Genomic DNA, 22692 nt, shown 5'->3' on the forward strand with positions numbered 1-22692 from the left:
TGTGCGTGTGTGCGTGCGTGCGTGCGTGCGTGTGTGTGTCAATGTTCCGGTGGGATAATGTAATGTAACTAGTGAGTATAATGTAGGTCCAAAATATAATTGTTTATTTTTTTATGGCAAAGCACATCACAGTTTGCTCAATACCTGCTAGCTTTTCATTTTTCTTTCAACCTCTGTGCGAAATGTATACATTCTGTAACCTTATGGTCAAGTCCAACACGTCTCCTTGACAATAGTTAGTCAGCAAGCATGAATTGGTATTCAGACCTTTAATACAAGCATAATTATCATGGCACTTGCTTCATAATCATTGTCTAAGGGCCAAGAGGTTTTGTACAGTACATTTGTATGTAATTTAGTAGCCTATGTATGAAATATACAAAAATGTACAGTCCGGTTGTGGTCTGGTGTCACTTTTGGATGTGATAAGTCTCTGAATAAACCATGCTTTTGTCACTTCAAGATTAGACTACCGCAATGCTCTACTCTCCAGCTACCTGAATAAAGCACTAAATAAACTTCAGCTAGTGCTAAATTGCTGTCTCTGCCTGGCCGGCTCCCCTCTCTCCACTGGGATTCTCTGCCTCTGACCCTATTACGGGGGCTGAGTCACTGGCTTGGTAGTGCTCTCCCATGCCGTCCCAAGGAGGGGTGCATCACGTCTTGCCAGGCTTTTTTCTCGCTATACTCGACTTGAGTGGGTTGAGTCACTGACGTGATTTTCCTGTCCGGTTTTGCGACCCCTCGGGCTCGTGCAGTGGGGGAGATCTTCGTGGCCTATACTCCGCCTTGTCTCAGGCTAGTAGGTTGGTGGTCTGTTGATATCCCTCTGGTGGTGTGAGGGCTGTTCTTTGGCAAAGTGGGTGGGGTTATATCCTGCCTGGTTAGCCCTGTCCGGGGGTATCTTCGGATGGGGCCACAGTCCGTCTGTCCTATTTGGTGTCAATCTCCTGTCTTATCTGGTGTCCTGTGTGATCTTAAATATGCTCCCTCTAATTCTCCCATCTCTCTCTCTCTCTCTCTCTCTCTCTCTCTCTCTCTTTCTCTCTCTCTCTCTCTCTCTCTAGGACCATGCCTCAGGACTACCTAGCCTGACGACTCCTGGCTTTCCCCATCTCTAGTCCACCTGATCGTGCTGCTGATCCAGTTTCTGCTGTTCTGCCTGCGGCTATGGAACCCTGACCTGTTCACCGGACGTACTACCTTATCCCAGACCTGCTGTTTCAACCCTCTCTCTCCCTCTCCCTCTCTACCGCACCTGCTGTTTCGACCTCTGAATGCTCGGCTATGAAAAGCCAAATTACATTTACTCCTGAGGTGCTGACCTGTTGCACCCTCTATAACCACTTCGATTATTATTTGACCATGCTGGTCATCTATGAATGTTTGAACATCTTGAAAAACAATCTGGCCTTAATGGCCATGTGCTCTTATAATCTACACCCGGCACAGCCAGAAGAGGACTGGCTACCCCTAGGTTTCTAGGTTTCTTCCTAGGTTCCTGCCTTTCTAGGGAGTTTTTCCTAGCCACCGTGCTTCTACATCGGCATTGCTTCCTCCTTGGTGTTTTAGGCTGGGTTTCTGTATAAGCACTGTGACATCTGCTGATGATACATTTCATGGATTGATGGATTGATTGAATCTTGGCTGCGATAGCTGGCTATGATTGTGTTATCAGATGAGACCTTCCTGTAATGTTCAGTATGGGTGGAGAGCCATGGTCGATGCCCTAACGCGCCACAGGGGGATGAAGAGGACTAAGGCCGCACCCCGATTCTCTACTCTCTTCCAGAAGTGTACTTGTACTTACACATGGAATTGAATTAAGCATTGGCTGGAGGAGTTTCCACATCGCTAAATCCATGATTATGTTTTTTTTAATTATTGTATAATATATATCAACAAGCTGAATTGCATGTACAACTTATTAATGGAATTATTAAATATGAAATATTACAAGTTTACTAATATACATCACCATCAATATATACAAATAACACATACACTTGAAGTCAGTAGCTTTCATCATCTGTTTATCAGGTGAACCATTCCATGTGAGGTAGTGTTCAAGTCAAGTGCACACTTCAGGAGAAAAGTAGAGAACTGGGTTGTCAGAGTCCATTTTTGGAGTGTGAGTCAGTGAGTCTCAAACTCTTCTATGTTTTCCTAAGCCCCTGCCACCAGCACACAGGTCCTTGTAGTAGTCAGACTGAATGAACCGAGGATATGCATCATTCTCCATAAGGCTACAGACCTTCCTCTGGGCACTGTCGAAACAAGATGGCGTTGGCTGGTGGAGACTCTGAGCAATGGTGTCTCTTGTGTAGTGATCGACGTTAACCTGATTTGAGAAAAAAATGCAATAATCACACTCTACACAAGCTTAAATAACACTATTTAGACACTATTATCTATTATCATATGTCAGTCGTTCTTTGTCTAATTTGGTTTTAGATTTAGGTTACTTTTAAATCTATTTTAGTTTATTTTTTTCATGTCATCCTGGAAAGCTCAAAGATTATATTCTCCCACTGTGCAACAATACAGAGTTACTCACGGGGAATTTCAAAATATAATTATTTTGAATCTGTATAACTTTCAAAGAAAGTCACTAATTTATTATCACTATAAGGAACATAAAGTAATCTAAATGATGGTGTTGTCATAATGATAACAATGTGTTTTTACCTCCATAGGGGAGTCACTTTGGATGAATTCTTCAAAAATGCCAGTAGCTTTACAGGCAAGTTTCTCTGGACTGGTGATGGATTTGAACTCTTCACAGGCAAGCCAAAACTCCAGATTCTCCTCACAAAACTCAGACTTAAGGAAGACCCGAAATGCTGCTTGTCCACCTAGAAGCGAAATGGAGGGGAAATATTTGGGTCAACTTGGGTGTACTCTGCAGTCTAGTAAAGTGTGTTTTATATATTTACTAAAATATGTTGTATATATATATATATATATATATAATATGACTCCTATATATATAAACAAAATTACATTTATGATTGAGTAGTTTCTCTAAGGATTGTCCCCACTGTTTCGCCTCATCAACAGATTGTCTGCAAGAAATAAAATAACAAAAAGAGGTTGAAATATGGGAATAGTGTAATTGAATTAGTGTTGCACGGTATACCGGTACCACAGTCATATCAGAATTTAGAATACATTAGTACCGTTTCATATGATACTACCAACATGTTCGGCCCTACCGATCTAAAGAACTCGCTGTCGCCTGTTATAAAATGGTTATAAAGTCAGTGGTTTATAATTTCAGTAAAGAAAAATGTAACAACAGCAACTAGTCTTTTGTAAGAACCGGTCCAATAATGTACACTTCATTTTCATGTGCATATCACGTGTGGCAGCTGTGATCAGCCAGCCGCATCCCCTACCTGCCCTCTCTCACCTGCTTCTGTCCTCCCGCTCTTCCTTCACATCTATTCCTCCATCAGTTAAAATATATGTTTAATTTAGCCTCGATAGCAAGCAGGGATGGAGACCCTGATCAGTCTTTTGTTGTTACATTTGTACATTTGATACATTGGATTAGTGCGCCGAGCGAGCAAAATTGATACATTGTATATAATTTCATCCCTGATATAACCAAGAGCACAAGCCAATCTGAGTATAGGCTTTGCAAGTTCGCTGTCATGCAGCAGTGCCAGAGAGGAAAAACTGCTTCGCGACAGGTATGCTTGCAGCTTTAGAGCAAAGAAAACGTGTAAAAAAAAAAATCACTCCTATAACCGGAGCTACCTTTTTTTTCTCCCTGCTCGATTTCGTTCGCATAATCGTCCCGCTAATGATTGTTTTGATAACAAACAACGTTGTTCAGTCATGTTACCTATCTAGCTAACAACCTGCTAGCTTGACAGTAGGTCTAGGCAAATTTGATTGGCACAGGAACCCAATTTGTAAGTCGCTCTGGATAAGAGCGTCTGCTAAATGACGTAAATGGAAATGGAAATGAAAAGGGTATGCTACTCGTGAGATGTGCTTCAAAGGTATGATTGATTCATATAGGCCAAACTATATCAAAACTCTTTCTCTTTCTGGTAATCCTTATATTCTGTTTGGTGCCTAAAGTTGTTAAAGTTGGGAGCAGTGTGTGGATGTTTGGGAGAGAGTGGCGTGTTGCAAATATGAGCAAATTAGCCATTCTATTCAGTATTATGTTATACAGTGAACAGTGTGACGTTAAATTAAATATATGTTGTATTGAGTAGAAGTGTGAATGTCAGTGACAGGTTTGTTGTTGAGCACATGCGCATAACGTTTAGAAAACGGGAACAAGCGTCTGGAGGACGGCGCGAAATGGAATATATTGAAAATACATACCTGGGCATTATATTCCTTGATGAACTATGGATGAATTTGTGGAGTCTGGATTTCCAGGGAAAATGCCTGCTGATGAAATGATAAGAAAGCAGAAAGAATGTTCACAGTGTTATTTTTAATAATGTCTTATAGCACACTTATCAGTGACATTATCATTTACCATATATGTGATGAAATTATGGAAATATAATACATAACAAATATGTGCTCATAAAGCCTATAACAACTTTTTATTTAAAAAATAATAATAATTACACAATTAAATTACATCAACAACTTACAAAAGCCTTTTGGTCTTGTCAAGTTCTTCTGAGGCCGTCTCACAGCAAATATCCATTTTTGATTATTTGTGTTCAATAGCTAAATACTGTGTGCATACTCAATTCTTAAGGAAGCTCGGTGGATTCTTTATGCTCTCTGACACAGCCAAGAATACCCAAGCTCCACCTGCATCTCAATCCTGATTGGCTCTTCTCCGTAATCACGGGGAAATCTCTACTCAACAGCCAGCGATGAAGGGTCACTGAGCATTGTCCCAAGACAACAAAAGCTCAACAGATGAGTCCCAGCCAGCACATTTGGTTCCTTTGAAGTTGTGGGAATGTATATTTTTTGGTTTCAAATTGATTGTGGGAACAAAGCCATACGTTTTTGACCAGTAAAACGAAAATGTGTTTTAAACGTTCTGAGAACAGAAGTGAACATGTTGCCTATTCTGGGAATGTTTATTTTTAGAGAGGTTCTGAGAATGTTTCACTCTGGTTCCTTTTTTGAACTCTAAGCACAGATAGGACACATGGAATTAATCATGCAAAGACATTTATTTTTACATAGCATCAGTGAGATTCAAACCTATAATCATATGTTCTCAAACCATGGATTTAGTCCACTGCGCCACCAGGATGGAGCTAGCATGTTATGTTTTTTTAGGCATACAAATCTGTTCATTTTAGTCTATTCAGAGAGACCCCATTTCAAAGGAAACAATCACTCATTAAGATCAGGTCTGGCCAATTAGTGGGCACGGCCAACACACCTGAACACACTTAACAAGATAGAAGATAGAGAGTTTTGTTGATGCTGAAAATGGAATGTATACATTTTTTAAATAACATTCTAATACCTTTCTCAGAACGTTACTAACATTTTCTTGTGGTTTTTATGGAACGTTTTCTTCACGTTCTGAGAACGGATTGTATGTTTTTAAATAACATTCTTAGAACGTTCTCTAAAAGTTACTCATGTTTTCTTGTGGTTTTTATGGATAGTTTTCTTAACGTTCTCTGAATAATTAGAGAATATGACTTTACATAGAGCCACGAGGAGACCTGTAGGAAACGTTATGCTGAAGTAATGAAATTCCCACAGAAGAACGTTGTTTCTTAACATTCTTATTTTAGAACATTCCCAATGTCAAACCTTACCAGTTCGAGACAAATTGAAAGGAAATGTAACTACAGTATGTTTGAACTTTTAGTAAAACTTCCTATTAAAGTAATGAAATACCAAGATTTTTTTTATCAAAGCCATCATCTATCCTGCACCATTCCCATAACGTTGTGGGAAGGTTGTATGGAAAATAACCATAGGACAACCACACTCTCACCAAGCTCTAAGAAACATATGGTTCTCAGAATGTTATGGGCTAGCTTTTATCTGATGAGAGTCACTCCAATTCCTCTCATTTACTTGCCATAGATGGGGGCACATGAGCGCAACCAGCGTCAGACCTCACGCTCCCTTTATTATTGCCTAATTACAGATGTAGGATCTTCATTTGCTGAGGATTTTCCTGCACAGCAGGAAATGCAAACTTGTAGTGTACTTGAGTTATTTGTGACTTAGAGCAATCCAAATGTTTTTGTGTATGACTTTATAAGAAAGATAAATGGGAGAAAGATGCAATATAAGTGGATGGACATGCTTTAAAGTTGCAGATGGCGGATTTCAAACCCCCAGAGCAGAGGGCCATGCATGGTCCAGAGTCGGTTTTAGACCACCGTGCCAAACTCCAGCACATCCAAGGACCGTTAAGCACTTTAAAATACATTCTATGTAAGAAATGTGCTATATAAAGATTGGTTAATTGATTGTTTAGAGAATAAGTGCGTATCTGCATGTTCCCTTTAGGATTGCAAGTGCTTTGAGTTGTCTAACTTTGTGAGCGAGACAAAATGTGGAGTTCAGGGTGTCCCAATTTACAAGGCATTTGCACCTGTTGTTTTCATCGGGGAATGAGACATAAAAAGTGGGGAAAAGGGACAGAAACATTGATAAAATGAAGTGACAAGTAGATCAGAATCTGTGTGTAGACTACTGCTATGTTGTTAGCTGTTCAATAGGCAATGTGAAACCTGTGAGTTCCTTGTGTTTGTGGCCTTTATCCAAGACGTTATCTCAGACTATTTCGTCATCAGGTTGAGGATCCAGTTCAATCAGGTCAAGAATGTTCTTTAAATAGACTGTTTGAGGAGTTAAAAATAAACCTCAGTGGAAGAAGGTGTGGTGAGGAATGACTGGAATGTGCTCTGTTGTGTGACAGGATTGTAAACATTTGGGAGGTAGTCTATTTATAGGATCTGTGTTTGGACGTCAAACTAGTAAATCAACCATCCCAGGATACTCCACTAGAGGATGTGTTCTTTTCAATTTGCAAGGGTAACTTTATATCATGTAATTGTTGTCCATTTCTGACACTACCCTAGTTGTATAATGGTGTTTACAGTCCTTCATGGTGATACTCAAAGCTCAGGGAATGGAAAAAGTATATATTTGCATAGGCCCAGAAATATATTAACCCAAACATAGGCCTAACCGTTCTCTGTTTCCACTGTAGTAGGTTACTGTGCATATAGGTAGACAGCTATGTAGACAATGTTATTTAAGAAAAAGTCTTATTCATGTGATGATCCAGTTGACTCCAACGCAGAGGAAGTGAGAACCTGCTGATCGAAACAGGGTACAATCAGTGGAAATTCTTGCATTGATTTCCTTCAATGAAACAAGCATTGTCAATGTTCTTTGGGTTTGTCATACTGTACAATGCTTCCCTTATGCTTTGTGTACTGTATGTGGCAAGTTAACCTAGAATCACACAGTGTTCCCTTTCAGTCAGTCAACTTCGGTACAACATACTATGGGGAGTGGCACTCGTGCGACTTTGGGTTTAAGGATCTTAAAATCACGCCTGACAAGGCCAATGAAATCCGCGCCTCGCTGGAAGCCCAGCTTTCCACAGGGGATAAGAGTGAGGCTCGGATTCATTCCTTAAATTATTCCGCTCTTCACCTCAGTGTGAACAGGAACGATTCACGCTACTAAAACAAACAATTGGAAAATGAGTCTGTCTTACGTTTCGCCAACTAAACTGTCCCTTAGTGGTAGAGTGTGCTCACCACATGGATGTTGTGTGCTGAAGTTCAAATCAAATCACATTTTATTGGCCACATGTGCCAAATACAACAGGTGTAGACCTTACAGTGAAATGCTTACTTACAATCTCTTAACCAACAATGCATTTTAAAGAAAAATAAGTGTTAAGAAAGTATTTACTAAAATAAACAGTAAAATAACAGTAACAAGGCTATATACAGGCTATATACAGGCTATATACAGGCTATATACAGGCTATATACAGCTATATACAGGCTATATACAGCTATATACAGACTATATACAGCTATATACAGGCTATATACAGGCTATATACAGGCTATATACAGGGAGTACCAGTACAGAGTCAATGTGCGGAGGCACAGGTTAGTCGAGGTAATTGAGGTAATATGTACATGTAGGTAGAGGTAAAGTGACTATGCATACAGTGGCTTGCGAAAGTATTCAAAATGTCAGTGAGCGCGATCACACAGTCGTCCGGAGTAGCTGGTGCTGTCATGCATGCTTCAGTGTTGCTTGCCTTGAAGTGCGCATAGAAGTCAATCAGCTCATCTGGTAGGTTTGTGTCACTGGGCAGCTCGCGGCTGCGCTTCCCTTTGTAGTCTGTAATAGTTTGCAAGCCCTGCCACATCCGACGAGCGTCGGAGCCGGTGTAGTAGGATTCAATCTTAGTCTTGTATTGACGCTTTGCCTGTTTGATGATTCGTCGGAGGGCATAGCTCCTTGAAAGCGGCAGCTCTACCCTTTAGCTCAGTGCGGATATTGCCTGTAATCCATGGCTTCTGGTTGGGGTATGTACGTACGGTCACTGTCGGGACGACATCATCGTTGCACTTATTGATGAAGCCAGTGACTGATATGGTGTACTCCTCAATGCCATCGGAAGAATCCCGGAACATATTCCAGTCTGTGCTAGCAAAACAATCCTGTAGCTTAGCATCTGCGTCATCTGACCACTTCCGTATTTGAGCGAGTCACTGGTACTTCCTGCTTTAGTTTTTGCTTGTAAGCAGGAATCAGGAGGATAGAGTTATGGTCAGATTTGCCAAATGGAGGGTGAGGGAGAGCTTTGTATGCGTCTCTGTGTGTGGAGTAAAGGTGGTCTAGAGTTTTTTTTCCCTCTGGTTGCACATGTAACATGCTGGTAGAAATGATGTAAAACGGATTTAAGTTTCCCTGCATTAAAGTCTCTGGCCACCAGGAGCGCCGCCTCTGGATGAGCATTTTCTTGTTTGGTTATGGCCTTATACAGGTCATTGAGTGCGGTCTTAGTGCCAGTATCAGTTTGTGGTGGTAAATAGACAGCTACGAAAAATATAGATGAAATCTCTCTTGGTAAATAGTGTGGTCTACAGCTTAACAATAGATACTCTACCTCAGGCGAGCAGAACCTCAAGACTTCCTTAATATTAGATTTCATGCACCAGCTGTTATTGACAAATAGACACCGACCGCCACCCCTTGTCTTACCAGAGGCAGCTGTTCTATCTTGCCGAGGCACGGAAAACCCAGCCAGCTGTATGTTATCCATGTCGTCGTTCAGCTACGACTTGGTGAAACATAAGATATTACAGTTTTTAATATCCCGTTGGTAGGATAGTCTTGATTGGAGCTCATCCAGTTTATTGCACATTGGCTAATAGTACGGAAGGTAGAGGCGGGTTACCCACTGTCTGCTCCAACCAATGGCACGCATGCGCAGTGTTGCTCTGGATCATGCGAACAGTGAGATCGGGGTACAGGCTACAATTTGTTGCGCATCCCCCACGCTTCTGCGGCGTCATCAAGTCGACTGTTACTGAGGTCTCAGTGCCTGTTTTGAGGGAGGGAATATCCTCCCATCTCCAGACGCGGGCAATCTGAGTGGTTTTTATGTCGGGTCCAGGACGGCTGGTACAGCCGGTACTTCCTGGTTCCGAAAAGTGGTCAGGACTTTACACCCCGTTCTAGACTTATACAGTGGGGAGAACAAGTATTTGATACACTGCCGATTTTGCAGGTTTTCCTACTTACAAAGCATGTAGAGGTCTGTAATTTTTTTATCATAGGTACACTTCAACTGTGAGAGACGGAATCTAAAACAAAAATCCAGAAAATCACATTGTATGATTTTTAAGTAATTAATTTGCATTTTATTGCATGACATAAGTATTTGATCACCTACCAACCAGTAAGAATTCCGGCTCTCACAGACCTGTTTGTTTTTCTTTAAGAAGCCCTCCTGTTCTCCACTCATTAACTGTATTAACTGCACCTGTTTGAACTCGTTACCTGTATAAAAGACACCTGTCCACACACTCAATCAAACAGACTCCAACCTCTCCACAATGGCCAAGACCAGAGAGCTGTGTAAGGACATCAGGGATACAAATGTAGACCTGCACAAGGCTGGGATGGGCTACAGGACAATAGGCAAGCAGCTTGGTGAGAAGGCAACAACTGTTGGCGCAATTATTAGAAAATGGAAGAAGTTCAAGATGACGGTCAATCACCCTCGGTCTGGGGCTCCATGCAAGATCTCACCTCGTGGGGCATCAATGACCATGAGGAAGGTGAGGGATCAGCCCAGAACTACACAGCAGGACCTGGTCAATGACCTGAAGAGAGCTGGGACCACAGTCTCAAAGAAAACCATTAGTAACACACTACGCCGTCATGGATTAAAATCCTGCAGCGCACGCAAGGTCCCCCTGCTCAAGCCAGCGCATGTCCAGGCCCGTCTGAAGTTTGCCAATGACCATCTGGATGATCCAGAGGAGGAATGGGAGAAGGTCATGTGGTCTGATGAGACAAAAATAGAGCTTTTTGGTCTAAACTCCACTCGCCGTGTTTGGAGGAAGAAGAAGGATGAGTACAACCCCAAGAACACCATCCCAACCGTGAAGCATGGAGGTGGAAACATCATTCTTTGGGGATGCTTTTCTGCAAAGGGGACAGGACGACTGCATCGTATTGAGGGGAGGATGGATGGGGCCATGTATCACGAGATCTTGGCCAACAACCTCCTTCCTTCAGTAAGAGAATTGAAGATGGGTCATGCTTTGTAAGTAGGAAAACCTGCAAAATCGGCAGTGTATCAAATACTTGTTCTCCCCACTGTATGTCCTCAGCAAGCACCTCAGAGTCTATGAATTCGGACAAACCTCCTTCACGCATTTCCCCCCGTGGAGCTGGTTCAGCCCACGTGGAGAGGGTGCGCCTGGAGGGCTTGTTGTTGATTCTTGTGGCTCCCCATTCGCCTTTTAGGCAGGGACCCAAGACAACTCCTGTTGCGCAGGGACCTGTTGTCCCAGGCGCACAGGTAGGTTTACCACAATAAGCTTTTCGAGCAGGGGTGGGCATTCTACATTTTAAAAGTGTACATGGTGGCTATTTTAGCATGCCATGTGGGAATTGATGTTGCCACTCCAGGGGCTCATCTCTTGTTGGTGCGTGTTACGAACCCCGTGGCTCTAAACGTCTAGGGTGGATGGACATGAGACCCGTAACATAAATTATGCAAATTAGGAGTGTGGCATGGAACAGTGCGAACAAATAGGACACAACTACCATGAATTACCGTCAAACACACATGGTTTATTTCAGAACACACGGTAAGGGTTTGGGAAAAAGGGCTGAGCAGGACCCAAGAAATGAAACAATAGTGTAAAACCCCCTAAACTGATCTAGCCTGCCTGAAGAACAGCTAGGCTACTGCTAGTCATACAAAAGTACAGTGGGTGGTCCGCTCAGGTCTAACTAGTGTTTTTAGACAGATTTCTTCCTACGGGTAATGTACGCCCAAGGGCAACTAGCTTAAACTCCCCTTTTCCCAGAAACACACAAAGCTACCAAACAGGGTAATCAGCAATTAAGTAGTACACAATACACAGGACACAACAGTATCCGCACTCACCTAACAAAACAGTAGTCTAACAGAATTACCAATCATAATAAACAGCAACTTAGTGAGTAACCAAAAACAGGACACCACCGTGTCCATACTCACATAGGGAAATATTCTCTCTCCCTCTCAACAAACACAAGACTGGTTTTTATACAATGGGATGTGTGATTGAACAAACGAGTAACAGGTGGTGCAATGCACAGGAATGTTCACTGATTGGTCCAATCAGCAGACATCTCAACGACCACCAATCAGGAACATACAGGACACCTGTGATTAGGGCAGAAGGAGAGAAACACACAAAAACACAGGATACCTGTATCCGTAACAGTGCGGTTCTTAAAAGGGTGTGCGCCGGCTCAGACCGATCTCTAAACGTGTTGCGCCCGCTTGTGATTTAGCTTTGGTTTTGGGTCTGTGAAGCCCCCTTTGACTGGAGGCTGTGGATCTGAGTATCCTCTCCTACAAGACCTCCCTGCTCGTGGCTTTGGCCTTGGACCACCACCAATTACCCGTACACCCTTTATGTATTCAATTCGCCCAGGCGACTCTAAGGTGACATTGCGTCCAAATGCGGTCTTCGCCCCCGAAAGTCATGGTTATGTCCTACAGGTCCTTAGCTTTTGAGCTATTTCCCTTTTCACCTTTTGCTTCTGAAGAGCAACAGAAGTTACATACCCTGTGTCCGGTGTGAGCTTTATGCACATATATTGAACGGCCCGCTAAAAAAATCCAGCTCGCGGCAGGGGGCGCCCTCTGAGCAGTGTCTCTCCCACTGGATTGTGGAGGCTATCTCCCTGGCATATAGCAGCAAGGGGCAAGGGTTACCTAGCAGTGTACACACCCACTCCATCCAGGGGTCTGGCAGCATCTTGGGCGTTGTTTAAGGGTTGACTGGTATTGCGCTGTGTGCGCAATATCAAGACTGCCGCATCTGGCGGGGTCAGGTCTGGGTGGTCTGCCATGGGCGGTTTCATTTAGTATCCGTTGCGGTGGGATTCTATTTACCCATAGTATGTTGTACCAAAGTTGACTGACTGAAAGGGAACATAACATTATGACTATAACTACTGCTCCCTGAAGGAGGTCATAACGTTCAATTTGTCTATACAGATGTACAATCTTAATTTGATCACTTTTGTTGCTGAGAATTTCCCTGATCTGACAATATAGGTCAAATTAAGATCCTACACCTGTAGTTCCCCATGTGATTAGGGAAGTGATGTTCATCTCATGACTTGGACTAAAGTAATGCCCTCTTGATTTGGTCTGAGGTTTGAAGACATATACAACAGCAAAGAGACCATAGATACAGTGCCTTCAGAAAGTATTCATAACCCTTAATTTATTCCACATTTTGTTGTGTTACAGCCTGAATTCAAAATGGATTAAATATTTTAAAAAATTCACCCATCTACACATAACACTCCATAATGACAAAGTGAAAACATGTTTTTAGAAATGTTTGCAGATTTATTGATTTATTAATCTCAATTACAAAAGTATTCACACCCCTGAGTCAATACTTTGTAGAAGCACCTTCAGTCTTTCTGGGTAAATCTCTAAGAGCTTTCCACACCTGGATTGTGCAACATTTGCCCATTATTCTTTTCAAAATTCTTCAAGCTCTGTCAAATTGGTTGTTGGTCATTGCTAGACAACCATTTTCAAGTAAATTTAAGTCAAAAATGTCTAAAAACATCATTCCACTTTGACATTATGGGGTATAGTGTGTAGGCCAGTGACCCAAAAATTCTAAATGTAATACATTTTAAATTGAGGCTGTAACACAACAAAATGTGGAAAAAATCAAGGGGTGTGAATACTTTCTGAAGGCACTAAGCACAGGAAAAATCCTAGAAGAAAACCTTGTTCAGTCTGCTTTCCACCAGACACTGTGTCACGACTTCCTCCGAGGCTGCCCCTCCTCCTTGCTCGGGCAGGCTTTGGCGTTCGTCGTCCCCGGAGTACTAGCTGCCACCGATCTATGTTTCGGTGTTTGTCTAGTTTGTCCTGATTGTTTTCACCTGTTTCCCATTATGTTACATTGTATTCCCTTTATAACCCCCTGTCTCTCATTGGTTATTGTGTGTGATTGTTTTCCGTGAGGTCGGCAGTGTTCGGGTGTATGCGTATTTTGTTCCTCCCTGTTTGGAGGTTTTGTTTGTATTTTGATTACTGTGCTAGTAAAGTTCGTCTGCCAGTAGGTCGGTGTCCTGCGTTTGACTTCGCTCACAGCATACACGTCGCCCTGACACACTGGGAGATGAATTCACCTTTCAGCAGAACAACAACATAAAACACAAGGCCAAATCTACACTGGAGTTGCTTACCAAGAAGACAGTGAATGTTCCTGAATGGCAGAGTTACAGTTTTGACTTAAATCTACTTGAAAATATGTGGCAAGACCTGTAAATGAGAACAGCCAATTTGACAGAGCTTGAAGAATTTTGAAAAGAATAATGGGCAAATGTTGCACAATCCAGGTGTGGAAAGCTCTTAGAGATTTACCCAGAAAGACTCACAACTGTCATTGCTGCCAAAGGTACTTCTACAAAGTATTGACTTAGAGGTGTGAACACTTACAGTATGTAAATTAGATATTTATGTATTTCATTTTCAATACATTTGCAAACTTTTTTTAAAACACATTTTCACGTTGTCATTATGGGGTATTGTGTGTAGATCGGTGAGAAGAAAATCCAGTTTAATCCATTTTGAATTCAGGCTTAACACAGCAAAATGTGGAAAAAGTCAAGGGGTTTGAATACTTTCTGAAGGCGCTGTAGATACTGTACATCGAGGCTATAGATGTCATATGCACAAGCATCCAAGTGAGTTCCATTTGAGTGTGCATCTACTCATGCAGTGTATTGTGTATAAGTGTGTATACGTGGGATCTTGCTTTGTCACTGTGTTGTGCATGTCACCTTGGGTTGTGCATGAAAAGGAAAACGTTTTTTGCAACACTTACTTTATTAAGAATTGTACAGTAGTTTTTATAGTAATTTATCAACAGTTAATTATTAGCTTGTAGATTGTTTATGAATCTATACTAAGAAACTACAAGGTTGCCAAATACTGATCTGATAAACCAGGCATCGGCGACGTAAGGCACACGTGCCAAGGCTGGCACGCAAGTGTATTTGCCTTGGCACGCCAATAAATTTGATAAAATTTATAAAATGAATGAAATTGCATTCGTTTTGAAATTGCATTGGTTTTCCAAAAATGGCTACTGCTTTGGACCTGACACCGTTCCTGAGAGTATTCCTTGGGCCAGTGTTTCCCAACAGTCCCCCAGTAACCCCAACGGCACACAGTTTTGTTCTAGCCCCGGACAGTTTTGTTGTTAGTTGACAAGTGTAATCAGGTGTGCTTGTCCAGGGCTACAACAACAATGTGTGCTGTTGGGGGTACTGGAGGACTGTTGGGAAACACTGCTTTAGGCCTACAGTATGTGTCACGCCCTGACCTTAGAGATCACCTGTATTCTCTGTTTGGTTAGGTCAGGGTGTGATTTGGATAGAATCTAGTGTATTCTATGTCTATGTTGGCCGGGTGGTGGTTCCCAATCAGAGGCAGCTGTCTATCGTTGTCTCTGATTGGGGATCATACTTAGGCAGCCATTTTGCCTACCTATGTTGTGGGATCTTGTTTCTGATGCTGCTTGTTGCTGTTAGCCTTTAGAACTTCACGTTCAGTTGCTTTTGTTATTTTGTCGGTGTTTATTAGAATAAACAACTATGTACGCATACCATGCTGCACCTTGGTCTAATCCTTTATACAACGAATGTGACAGAAGATCCCACCACCAACGGACCAAGCAGCGTGAACAGGAGGAGCAGACATGCTGGACACAGGTGGGGAAGACATTTTGGACACAAACCAGTGGTGCGTGTCCCTAGCCTGGTACGGCCCGTGCCTGCTCCTCGCACCAAACCATTGGTGCGTTTCCACAGCCCGGTGCGCCCCGTACCTACTCCTCGCACCAAACCAGTGGTGCGTGTCCCTAGCCTGGTATGGCCCGTGCCTGCTCCGGTTATCTGCTCCCTACCAGAGCCGGGGCAGTCCGCTTCACCGGTGCTCAGTCCGAGTCCGGTAGTCTACTCTTCCCCCATGCCGGAGCCATCCGCTCAACCAGGGTCCAGACAGGACTTGGTGCATCGCGGGAGGACTGCCGAGCTGGAACCAGACGTTAACCCCTTTCCAGGGTCGGGATCTCCCACACCCGGGTCCAGACAGGGCTTGGTGCATCGTGGGAGGACTGAGAGGGGAAGCATTGCGCCGGGGTCCAGACCGGACCGGGCGTGCAAAGGGGAGGCAGGATGGAAGAGGAGTTTACTGCCTACGTCACGGCCGGAGCCGGAGCCGTCACCAAGGCTGGAAGCCCACCCGGACCCTCCCCTAATGAGTCAGGTTTTTGCGGCCGGAGTGCGCACCTTTGGGGTGGGGGGTACTGTCACGCCCTGACCTTAGAGATCACCTGTATTCTCTGTTTGGTTAGGTCAGGGTGTGATTTGGATAGAATCTAGTGTATTCTGTTTCTATGTTGGCCGGGTGTGGTTCCCAATCAGAGGCAGCTGTCTATCGTTGTCTCTGATTGGGGATCATACTTAGGCAGCCATTTTGCCTACCTTTAGTTGTGGAATCTTGTTTCTGATTCTGTTTCGGCTTGTTGCTGTTAGCCTTTAGAACTTCACGTTCAGTTGCTTTTGTTATTTTGTCTGTGTTTATTAGAATAAACGACTATGTACGCATACCATGCTGCACCTTGGTCTAATCCTTTATACAACGAACGTGACAATGTGTGAAGATGATGTATCTTGGGTATAATTTGAAAGAAGAAGGGGAGCGTGGCTAAGATGTAGAAGGCGTGTCTCTCTCCAGAATGCGCTCTCTCCTGCCAATTTGTGTGCATTCATTGTTTCATAACTTCATTGTGTGAATTGTTTGCCCTTTGATACATTCCCCATTACATACAGTATATCACCAGTAGTACATTTACCATTAATCCCCATAAATTCTAATCTACGATGTTTGTTTGGTTACGGTCATTTATGTTAATGCATTCAATATATTATCATTAGTCGTTTACCTTTCTCATTGTCAGTGTGGACACGTTGTTTGTAGCGCTTGCAACCTTTGCTACACTTGTGAGAAACAAGTTATGTGTTTTTGTGCCTCATAAGCAGGATTTTCAAATTGTCATTTTTGTCAATTATACAGTGGGGGAAAAAAGTATTTAGTCAGCCACCAATTGTGCAAGTTCTCCCACTTAAAAAGATTAGAGAGGCCTGTAATTTTCATCATAGGTACACGTCAACTATGACAGACAAAATGAGAAAAAAAAATCCAGAAAATCACATTGTAGGATTTTTTATGAATTTATTTACAAATTATGGTGGAAAATAAGTATTTGGTCACCTACAAACAAGCAAGATTTCTGGCTCTCACAGACCTGTAACTTCTTCTTTAAGAGGCTCCTCTGTCCTCCACTCGTTACCTGTATTAATGGCACCTGTTTGAACTTGTATAAAAGACACCTTTCCACAACCTCAAACAGTCACACTCCAAACTCCACTATGGCCAAGACCAAAGAGCTGTCAAAGGACACCAGAAACAAAATTGTAGACCTGCACCAGGCTGGGAAGACTGAATCTGCAATAGGTAAGCAGCTTGGTTTGAAGAAATCAACTGTGGGAGCAATTATTAGGAAATGGAAGACATACAAGACCACTGATAATCTCCCTCGATCTGGGGCTCCACGCAAGATCTCACCCCGTGGGGTCAAAATGATCACAAGAACGGTGAGCAAAAATCCCAGAACCACACGGGGGGACCTAGTGAATGACCTGCAGAGAGCTGGGACCAAAGTAACAAAGCCTACCATCAGTAACACACTACGCCGCCAGGGACTCAAATCCTGCAGTGCCAGACGTGTCCCCCTGCTTAAGCCAGTACATGTCCAGGCCCGTCTGAAGTTTGCTAGAGTGCATTTGGATGATCCAGAAGAGGATTGGGAGAATGTCATATGGTCAGATGAAACCAAAATAGAACTTTTTGGTAAAAACTCAACTCGTCGTGTTTGGAGGACAAAGAATGCTGAGTTGCATCCAAAGAACACCAAACCTACTGTGAAGCATGGGGGTGGAAATATCATGCTTTGGGGCTGTTTTTCTGCAAAGGGACCATGACGACTGATCCGTGTAAAGGAAAGAATGAATGGGGCCATGTATCGTGAGATTTTGAGTGAAAACCTCCTTCCATCAGCAAGGGCATTGAAGATGAAACGTGGCTGGGTCTTTCAGCATGACAATGATCCCAAACACACCGCCCGGGCAACGAAGGAGTGGCTTCGTAAGAAGCATTTCAAGGTCCTGGAGTGGCCTAGCCAGTCTCCAGATCTCAACCCCATAGAAAATCTTTGGAGGGAGTTGAAAGTCCGTGTTGCCCAGCGACAGCCCCAAAACATCACTGCTCTAGAGGAGATCTGCATGGAGGAATGGGCCAAAATACCAGCAACAGTGTGTGAAAACCTTGTGAAGACATACAGAAAACGTTTGACCTGTGTCATTGCCAACAAAGGGTATATAACAAAGTATTGAGAAACTTTTGTTATTGACCAAATACTTATTTTCCACCATAATTTGCTAATAAATTCATTAAAAATCCTACAATGTGACTTTCTGGATTTATTTTCCTCATTTTTTCTGTCAGAGTTGACGTGTACCTATGATGAAAATTACAGGCCTCTCTCATCTTTTTAAGTGGGAGAACTTACACAATTGGTGGCTGACTAAATACTTTTTCCCCCCACTGTATGTCTATGATACATCTTTCTCTGTCAGAATACAGCGCAAAAAAACTTCCACACATCCTGTTCTTCTGACGAGATAGAAAGTCTGCTAACTCAACCGTCCTGAGGCTTCTGACTGTTACATGATCCAGTTATCTGAGGAGAATCTGGTTACTAATACACAGTGTTGTCCAAACAAGGAAATGATGACGATTTGTCACGATGTGTTTTTTGTCTCACTACCTCAATCAACAATCAAACACATCTGAGACAGAGAACTGGTTCAGGAAGCGGCAAACAGCCACGTAAAGTTAGATTCTCTCCCGCCAAATCCTTCTCCTGGTAACACTTTACCTAAACTAAAGAATCCTGGTGTAATGCTTTATAAGTTGTTATAAGCATGTAGGAGCCTTTATAATGCCTTATAAAAAGGCTTATAATATGTTGTATCTTTCTATGCATACAGTTTTAAACTATCTGGCTGTTATTTTGTTCAGATGCATAATGCATTTTACCCAAATGCTTGAAGTAAAAAGTTACCTTTTCAGTAAAATGTGTGAAGCTTCTTCAACAAAACTGGTATTTAAAAAACCTTATGATGTTCTCAGTAAATGATCAGTGCTTTGAAGGATTGAAGCAGTAATTTATTTTTGTAAATGTATGTGTTTTTATTGAATTTATATTCAGTAAGATCCTAATTTAGCAAACAAGTACATTAATTATATTGGAAATCATGTTGTATAAATACAACTAGACAAATCTTAATTTTTACATACGTACAGCGCAACATTTTTACATTGTCATTCCTTCACATATTAATTCTCCAACATGTTTTTTTAGCTTACATGCCTCATGGTGTTGTGTTAGAGTACATACATAAACCCATTCTAAAATTGTATTGGATTTAAAAGACAAACTTAGTAGATAATTGTATCTAATGTCTCATTAAATAACTCCACTGATGAACTGCAGATACCTGCTCTGGCTGTTTTAGATGCATCATTGAAAACATCCCCAGAACTTTGACACAGAAAGTCCCTAGCAATCAAATGCTCGGCAAGGTAATCCCCCAGCACCCCATCTCTGTCATAGAAATACAATCTATTTCTATGGTCTCTGTAATCCCTTTCTATGTGTCATATGTTAAATTTACATTTTAATCATTTAGCAGACACGCTCATCCAGAGCGATTTACAGGAGCAACTAGGGTACACCTTGCTTAAGGGTACATCAAAATACTTTTCACCTAGTCAACTCAGGGATTAGAACCAGCAACCTTTCAGTTACTGGTCCAACGCTCTTAACCACTAGGCTACCTGACCAACGAGCTGCTGGCCCTGTTGTGCTTCTTTTTCAAGTGAAAGTACAAAGACTACTAGCCACATAGGTCAACAAGGATTGCCAGCAAAGTCGCTTCTGTACGTTCCTTCCAGCCTTTCCCTTTGGCCTGTTATCTCTGTACCCAGTAGAATTCACATTTGGACACATCTTCTTATGAATCCCATTTGCAAACCCTTCCTGGCTGTCTGACATTGCAGTCCATTGTTGGAAGCCTCGGTCCAGTTTCTACCATTCATTTACATCTTAATGTAGTCTGATGCAGAGTCCAGTAAGGTCCTGTAGATGTTGGCTCTGAGGAACCTGGGGTAGGAGTCTTTCTCCATCAATCTGTACACAATCCTCTGGGCCTCGTCGAAGCAAACTGTGGTGGGCGTCTTCACATTCCGCCTGATGAGATCTCTGGTCTTGTGGTCAATGTTGATCTGGAGAGAGATAGAGGAAACTGATGAGACTTAGTGGATACAAGCAGATGTGTCCATATAAAGTAGATACATACATGATCTAAGATCTACATGTTTTTCGTAAAGTATTATAAACTGGGTGGTTCAAGCCCTGAATGCTGATTGGCAGAAAGCCGTGATATATCAGAGTGTATACCACGGGTATGACAAAACAATAATTTTTACTGTTCTAATTACGTTTGTAACCAGTTTATAATAGCAATAAGGCACCTCAGAGGTTTGTGGTATATGGGCAATATACCACGGCTAAGGGCTGTATACAGGCACTCTGTGTTGTGTTGCGCATAAGAACAGCTCTTAGACGTGGTATATTGGCCATATACCACACCCGCTCGGGCCTTATTGCTTAAATATACTGTGTTTGTGAGTACAACATACCTCTTTTGGAGCCTCGGCTTCAATGTATGTCTTGTAGATCTTCTTGGCCCTGGAGGACAGCCTGAAGGATGACTTGATCTTCTTGTAGTCTTCACAGATCAGCCAGAACTCAATGTTCTCGTCACTGAACTCCGTCTTCAGGAAGGCTTGAAATGTTGTCATGCCATCTAAAGGGTAGGGGGGGGGGGGGGGGGGGCAGACTTAGCTAGGCTGAACAACCTGCAAACCTACGAAAATTGACATATGAAGATCATATCATCAACCTCCTGTTTTATGTTTTAAAGTTGTTTTGAAGTACATGAAATGCTTACTTTTTGATGCGAGAAGTCTCTCTAAAGACTGGGACCACAGGATAATTTCCTCAGGGCTAAGTCTGTAAAAGTGGAGGACAGTTAGTTTCAGATCAAAACACTGGATGGAGATGTGGTTTCATGGATGTGTCCTGAAAGGAAAGGTTCATGGACCTGGAGAGTCTATCCCATTTACCGTTCAGTGTTGGGGGCTTGGGAAGATCTGCGCTGTAGTCGGGATTTCAAGTCGCTTCCCCTGAAACATGGAGTAAATAGGTGAATATACAGTAAAACACAAGAATACACACAAAACGTGCACATGCACAGTAAACCCCAAAGTTGTCTTGTTCCTAAGTGCAAAGGAAACCAGCAACATCATTCAATGTTTTTTTTAGAACAATTAAATCTGCAAAAGTGCCGAATTACCAATAAACCAACTTGGAATGTAAACGGTATCAACAATACTGCAAATACTCACTTTGTCTGCTTTCTTCTCTTGTCCTCCATGTCCACGTTGTGTGAATGCAGTTCCCTTGATGGTGATGTGACTGAGATAGGCATGTTTGGGGAAACAATAGCTGGGTTCTGTGTATGGAGTACTCAGTGTTGGAGTTCTCTGCAAGTCCTCAAAGTGTGTCTGTTTTGACAGTCTCATCAACACCCCTCTTTATACAGAATATGGTTGCTGTGAGCGTCACCCGTTTCGTTCATTCCTAACCGCAGAATTAGAGGAAGTAGAGTATGACGCTTGCTTGTTCATACCAGCTCAATGCAGCTGCCTGTCTGCACGTTCAGAAACCTGCACAGGTCATTACCTGTTGAGATTAAGGCCAGGAGATGCAAATATGATGTTGGAAATTTAAACAACAGATAAGCAAATATTTACCTTTACTCTGCGATTTGGCTTAGGTAAAGAACAAGGTCCTTTGTTAAAGTTTTCAAACACTTTTGTCAGGTGGAAGTTATACTTTCATAACGCCTTTTGATTTCATGTCCCATGATTCTGGAACTTCTGTTTCCATCACTCTAAATGTGACTTTCTCTATTTATTTCTATACAGTTTACCCTCTGTTAGTTAACACCTTTACAAGCATTTTTGGGTGTACGTCAACGCATGCTTTTTACTAGACTTCTGTTTCTACCAACATAAACGTTTTCATTTTGAAGAGTATAACCTTTTGGATGAGACATAATACAGACATAATAGGTGTCAGAAGAGTTGGCATCATGACGCCTGGATGGATTATTTCCCCATTATTCATTTTATCTGGAGTTATTGCCAGAAGTTATTGGTCCTTTGTAGCTCAGTTGGTAGAGCATGGCACTTACAATGGCAACATAGTGGGTTCGATTCCCAGGACCACCCATATGTAAAATGTATGCATGCATGAATGGCATATATTGTGAATGAAATAGGGTGCAAGCAGAAGGGAGGAAAATACAGTACCTCAAAGATTTGACTGGATTCATCACTGAAAACCCCAATGCCCACCTTTTAGTCTCACCCTACAGCATTACATCAGTAGTGGCTTCTGACATTTCCTTTTCTGTCACAGAGAACCAATCATATACAGTATGGTATATACACAGATAGATCGGGGCCTGATCACAATAGATTTAAAAGAAAGTTAGTCTTGACTAGAGGTCCTCTGTAGCTCAGCTGGTAGAGCACGGCGCTTGTAACGCCAATGTAGTGGGTTCGATCCCCGGGACCACCAATACACAAAAATGTATGCACGCATGACTGTAAGTCGCTTTGGATAAAAGCGTCTGCTAAATGGCATATTATTATTTTATTAT

General features: G+C 42.3%; 2 protein-coding genes across 2 annotated transcripts; both read right to left on the bottom strand.

Moving 5' to 3' along the window:
• Positions 1–2037: 2037 nt before the first annotated feature.
• Positions 2038–4700, bottom strand: LOC311146300 (regulator of G-protein signaling 5-like). The gene is made up of 6 exons (XM_084182790.1): positions 4626–4700; positions 4341–4413; positions 3216–3238; positions 3004–3065; positions 2689–2855; positions 2038–2341 (listed from the first exon to the last, which is right to left on the bottom strand). Exons 1-6 carry the CDS (start codon positions 4679–4681, stop codon positions 2147–2149), a joined length of 576 nt encoding a protein of 191 aa, XP_084038916.1. The 5' UTR covers positions 4682–4700; the 3' UTR covers positions 2038–2146.
• A 14347-nt stretch (positions 4701–19047) lies between these two features.
• On the bottom strand, positions 19048–21533 carry LOC311146354 (regulator of G-protein signaling 21-like). Its single transcript, XM_084182842.1, has 5 exons — positions 21371–21533; positions 21089–21148; positions 20914–20975; positions 20603–20769; positions 19048–20185 (listed from the first exon to the last, which is right to left on the bottom strand). Exons 1-5 carry the CDS (start codon positions 21451–21453, stop codon positions 20000–20002), a joined length of 558 nt encoding a protein of 185 aa, XP_084038968.1. The 5' UTR covers positions 21454–21533; the 3' UTR covers positions 19048–19999.
• Between the last annotated feature and the right edge of the window lie 1159 nt (positions 21534–22692).

The sequence above is a fragment of the Coregonus lavaretus genome (assembly GCF_964263955.1).
Source record: "Coregonus lavaretus genome assembly, chromosome: 19".
NCBI lineage: Eukaryota > Metazoa > Chordata > Actinopteri > Salmoniformes > Salmonidae > Coregonus > Coregonus lavaretus.

Coding starts and splice junctions, on each gene's coding strand:
- LOC311146300 (XM_084182790.1), bottom strand. CDS start 4,681: ATGGATATTTGCTGTGAGACGGCCTCAGAAGAACTTGACAAGACCAAA. Junction 4,414..4,625: donor GACAAGACCAAAAGGCTTTT/GTAAGTTGTTGA, acceptor TCATTTCATCAG/CAGGCATTTTCCCTGGAAAT. Junction 3,239..4,340: donor GGAATATAATGCCCAGGTAT/GTATTTTCAATA, acceptor ATTTTATAACAG/GCGACAGCGAGTTCTTTAGA.
- LOC311146354 (XM_084182842.1), bottom strand. CDS start 21,453: ATGCCTATCTCAGTCACATCACCATCAAGGGAACTGCATTCACACAAC. Junction 21,149..21,370: donor AAGAGAAGAAAGCAGACAAA/GTGAGTATTTGC, acceptor TCCATGTTTCAG/GGGAAGCGACTTGAAATCCC. Junction 20,976..21,088: donor CAAGCCCCCAACACTGAACG/GTAAATGGGATA, acceptor CCACTTTTACAG/ACTTAGCCCTGAGGAAATTA.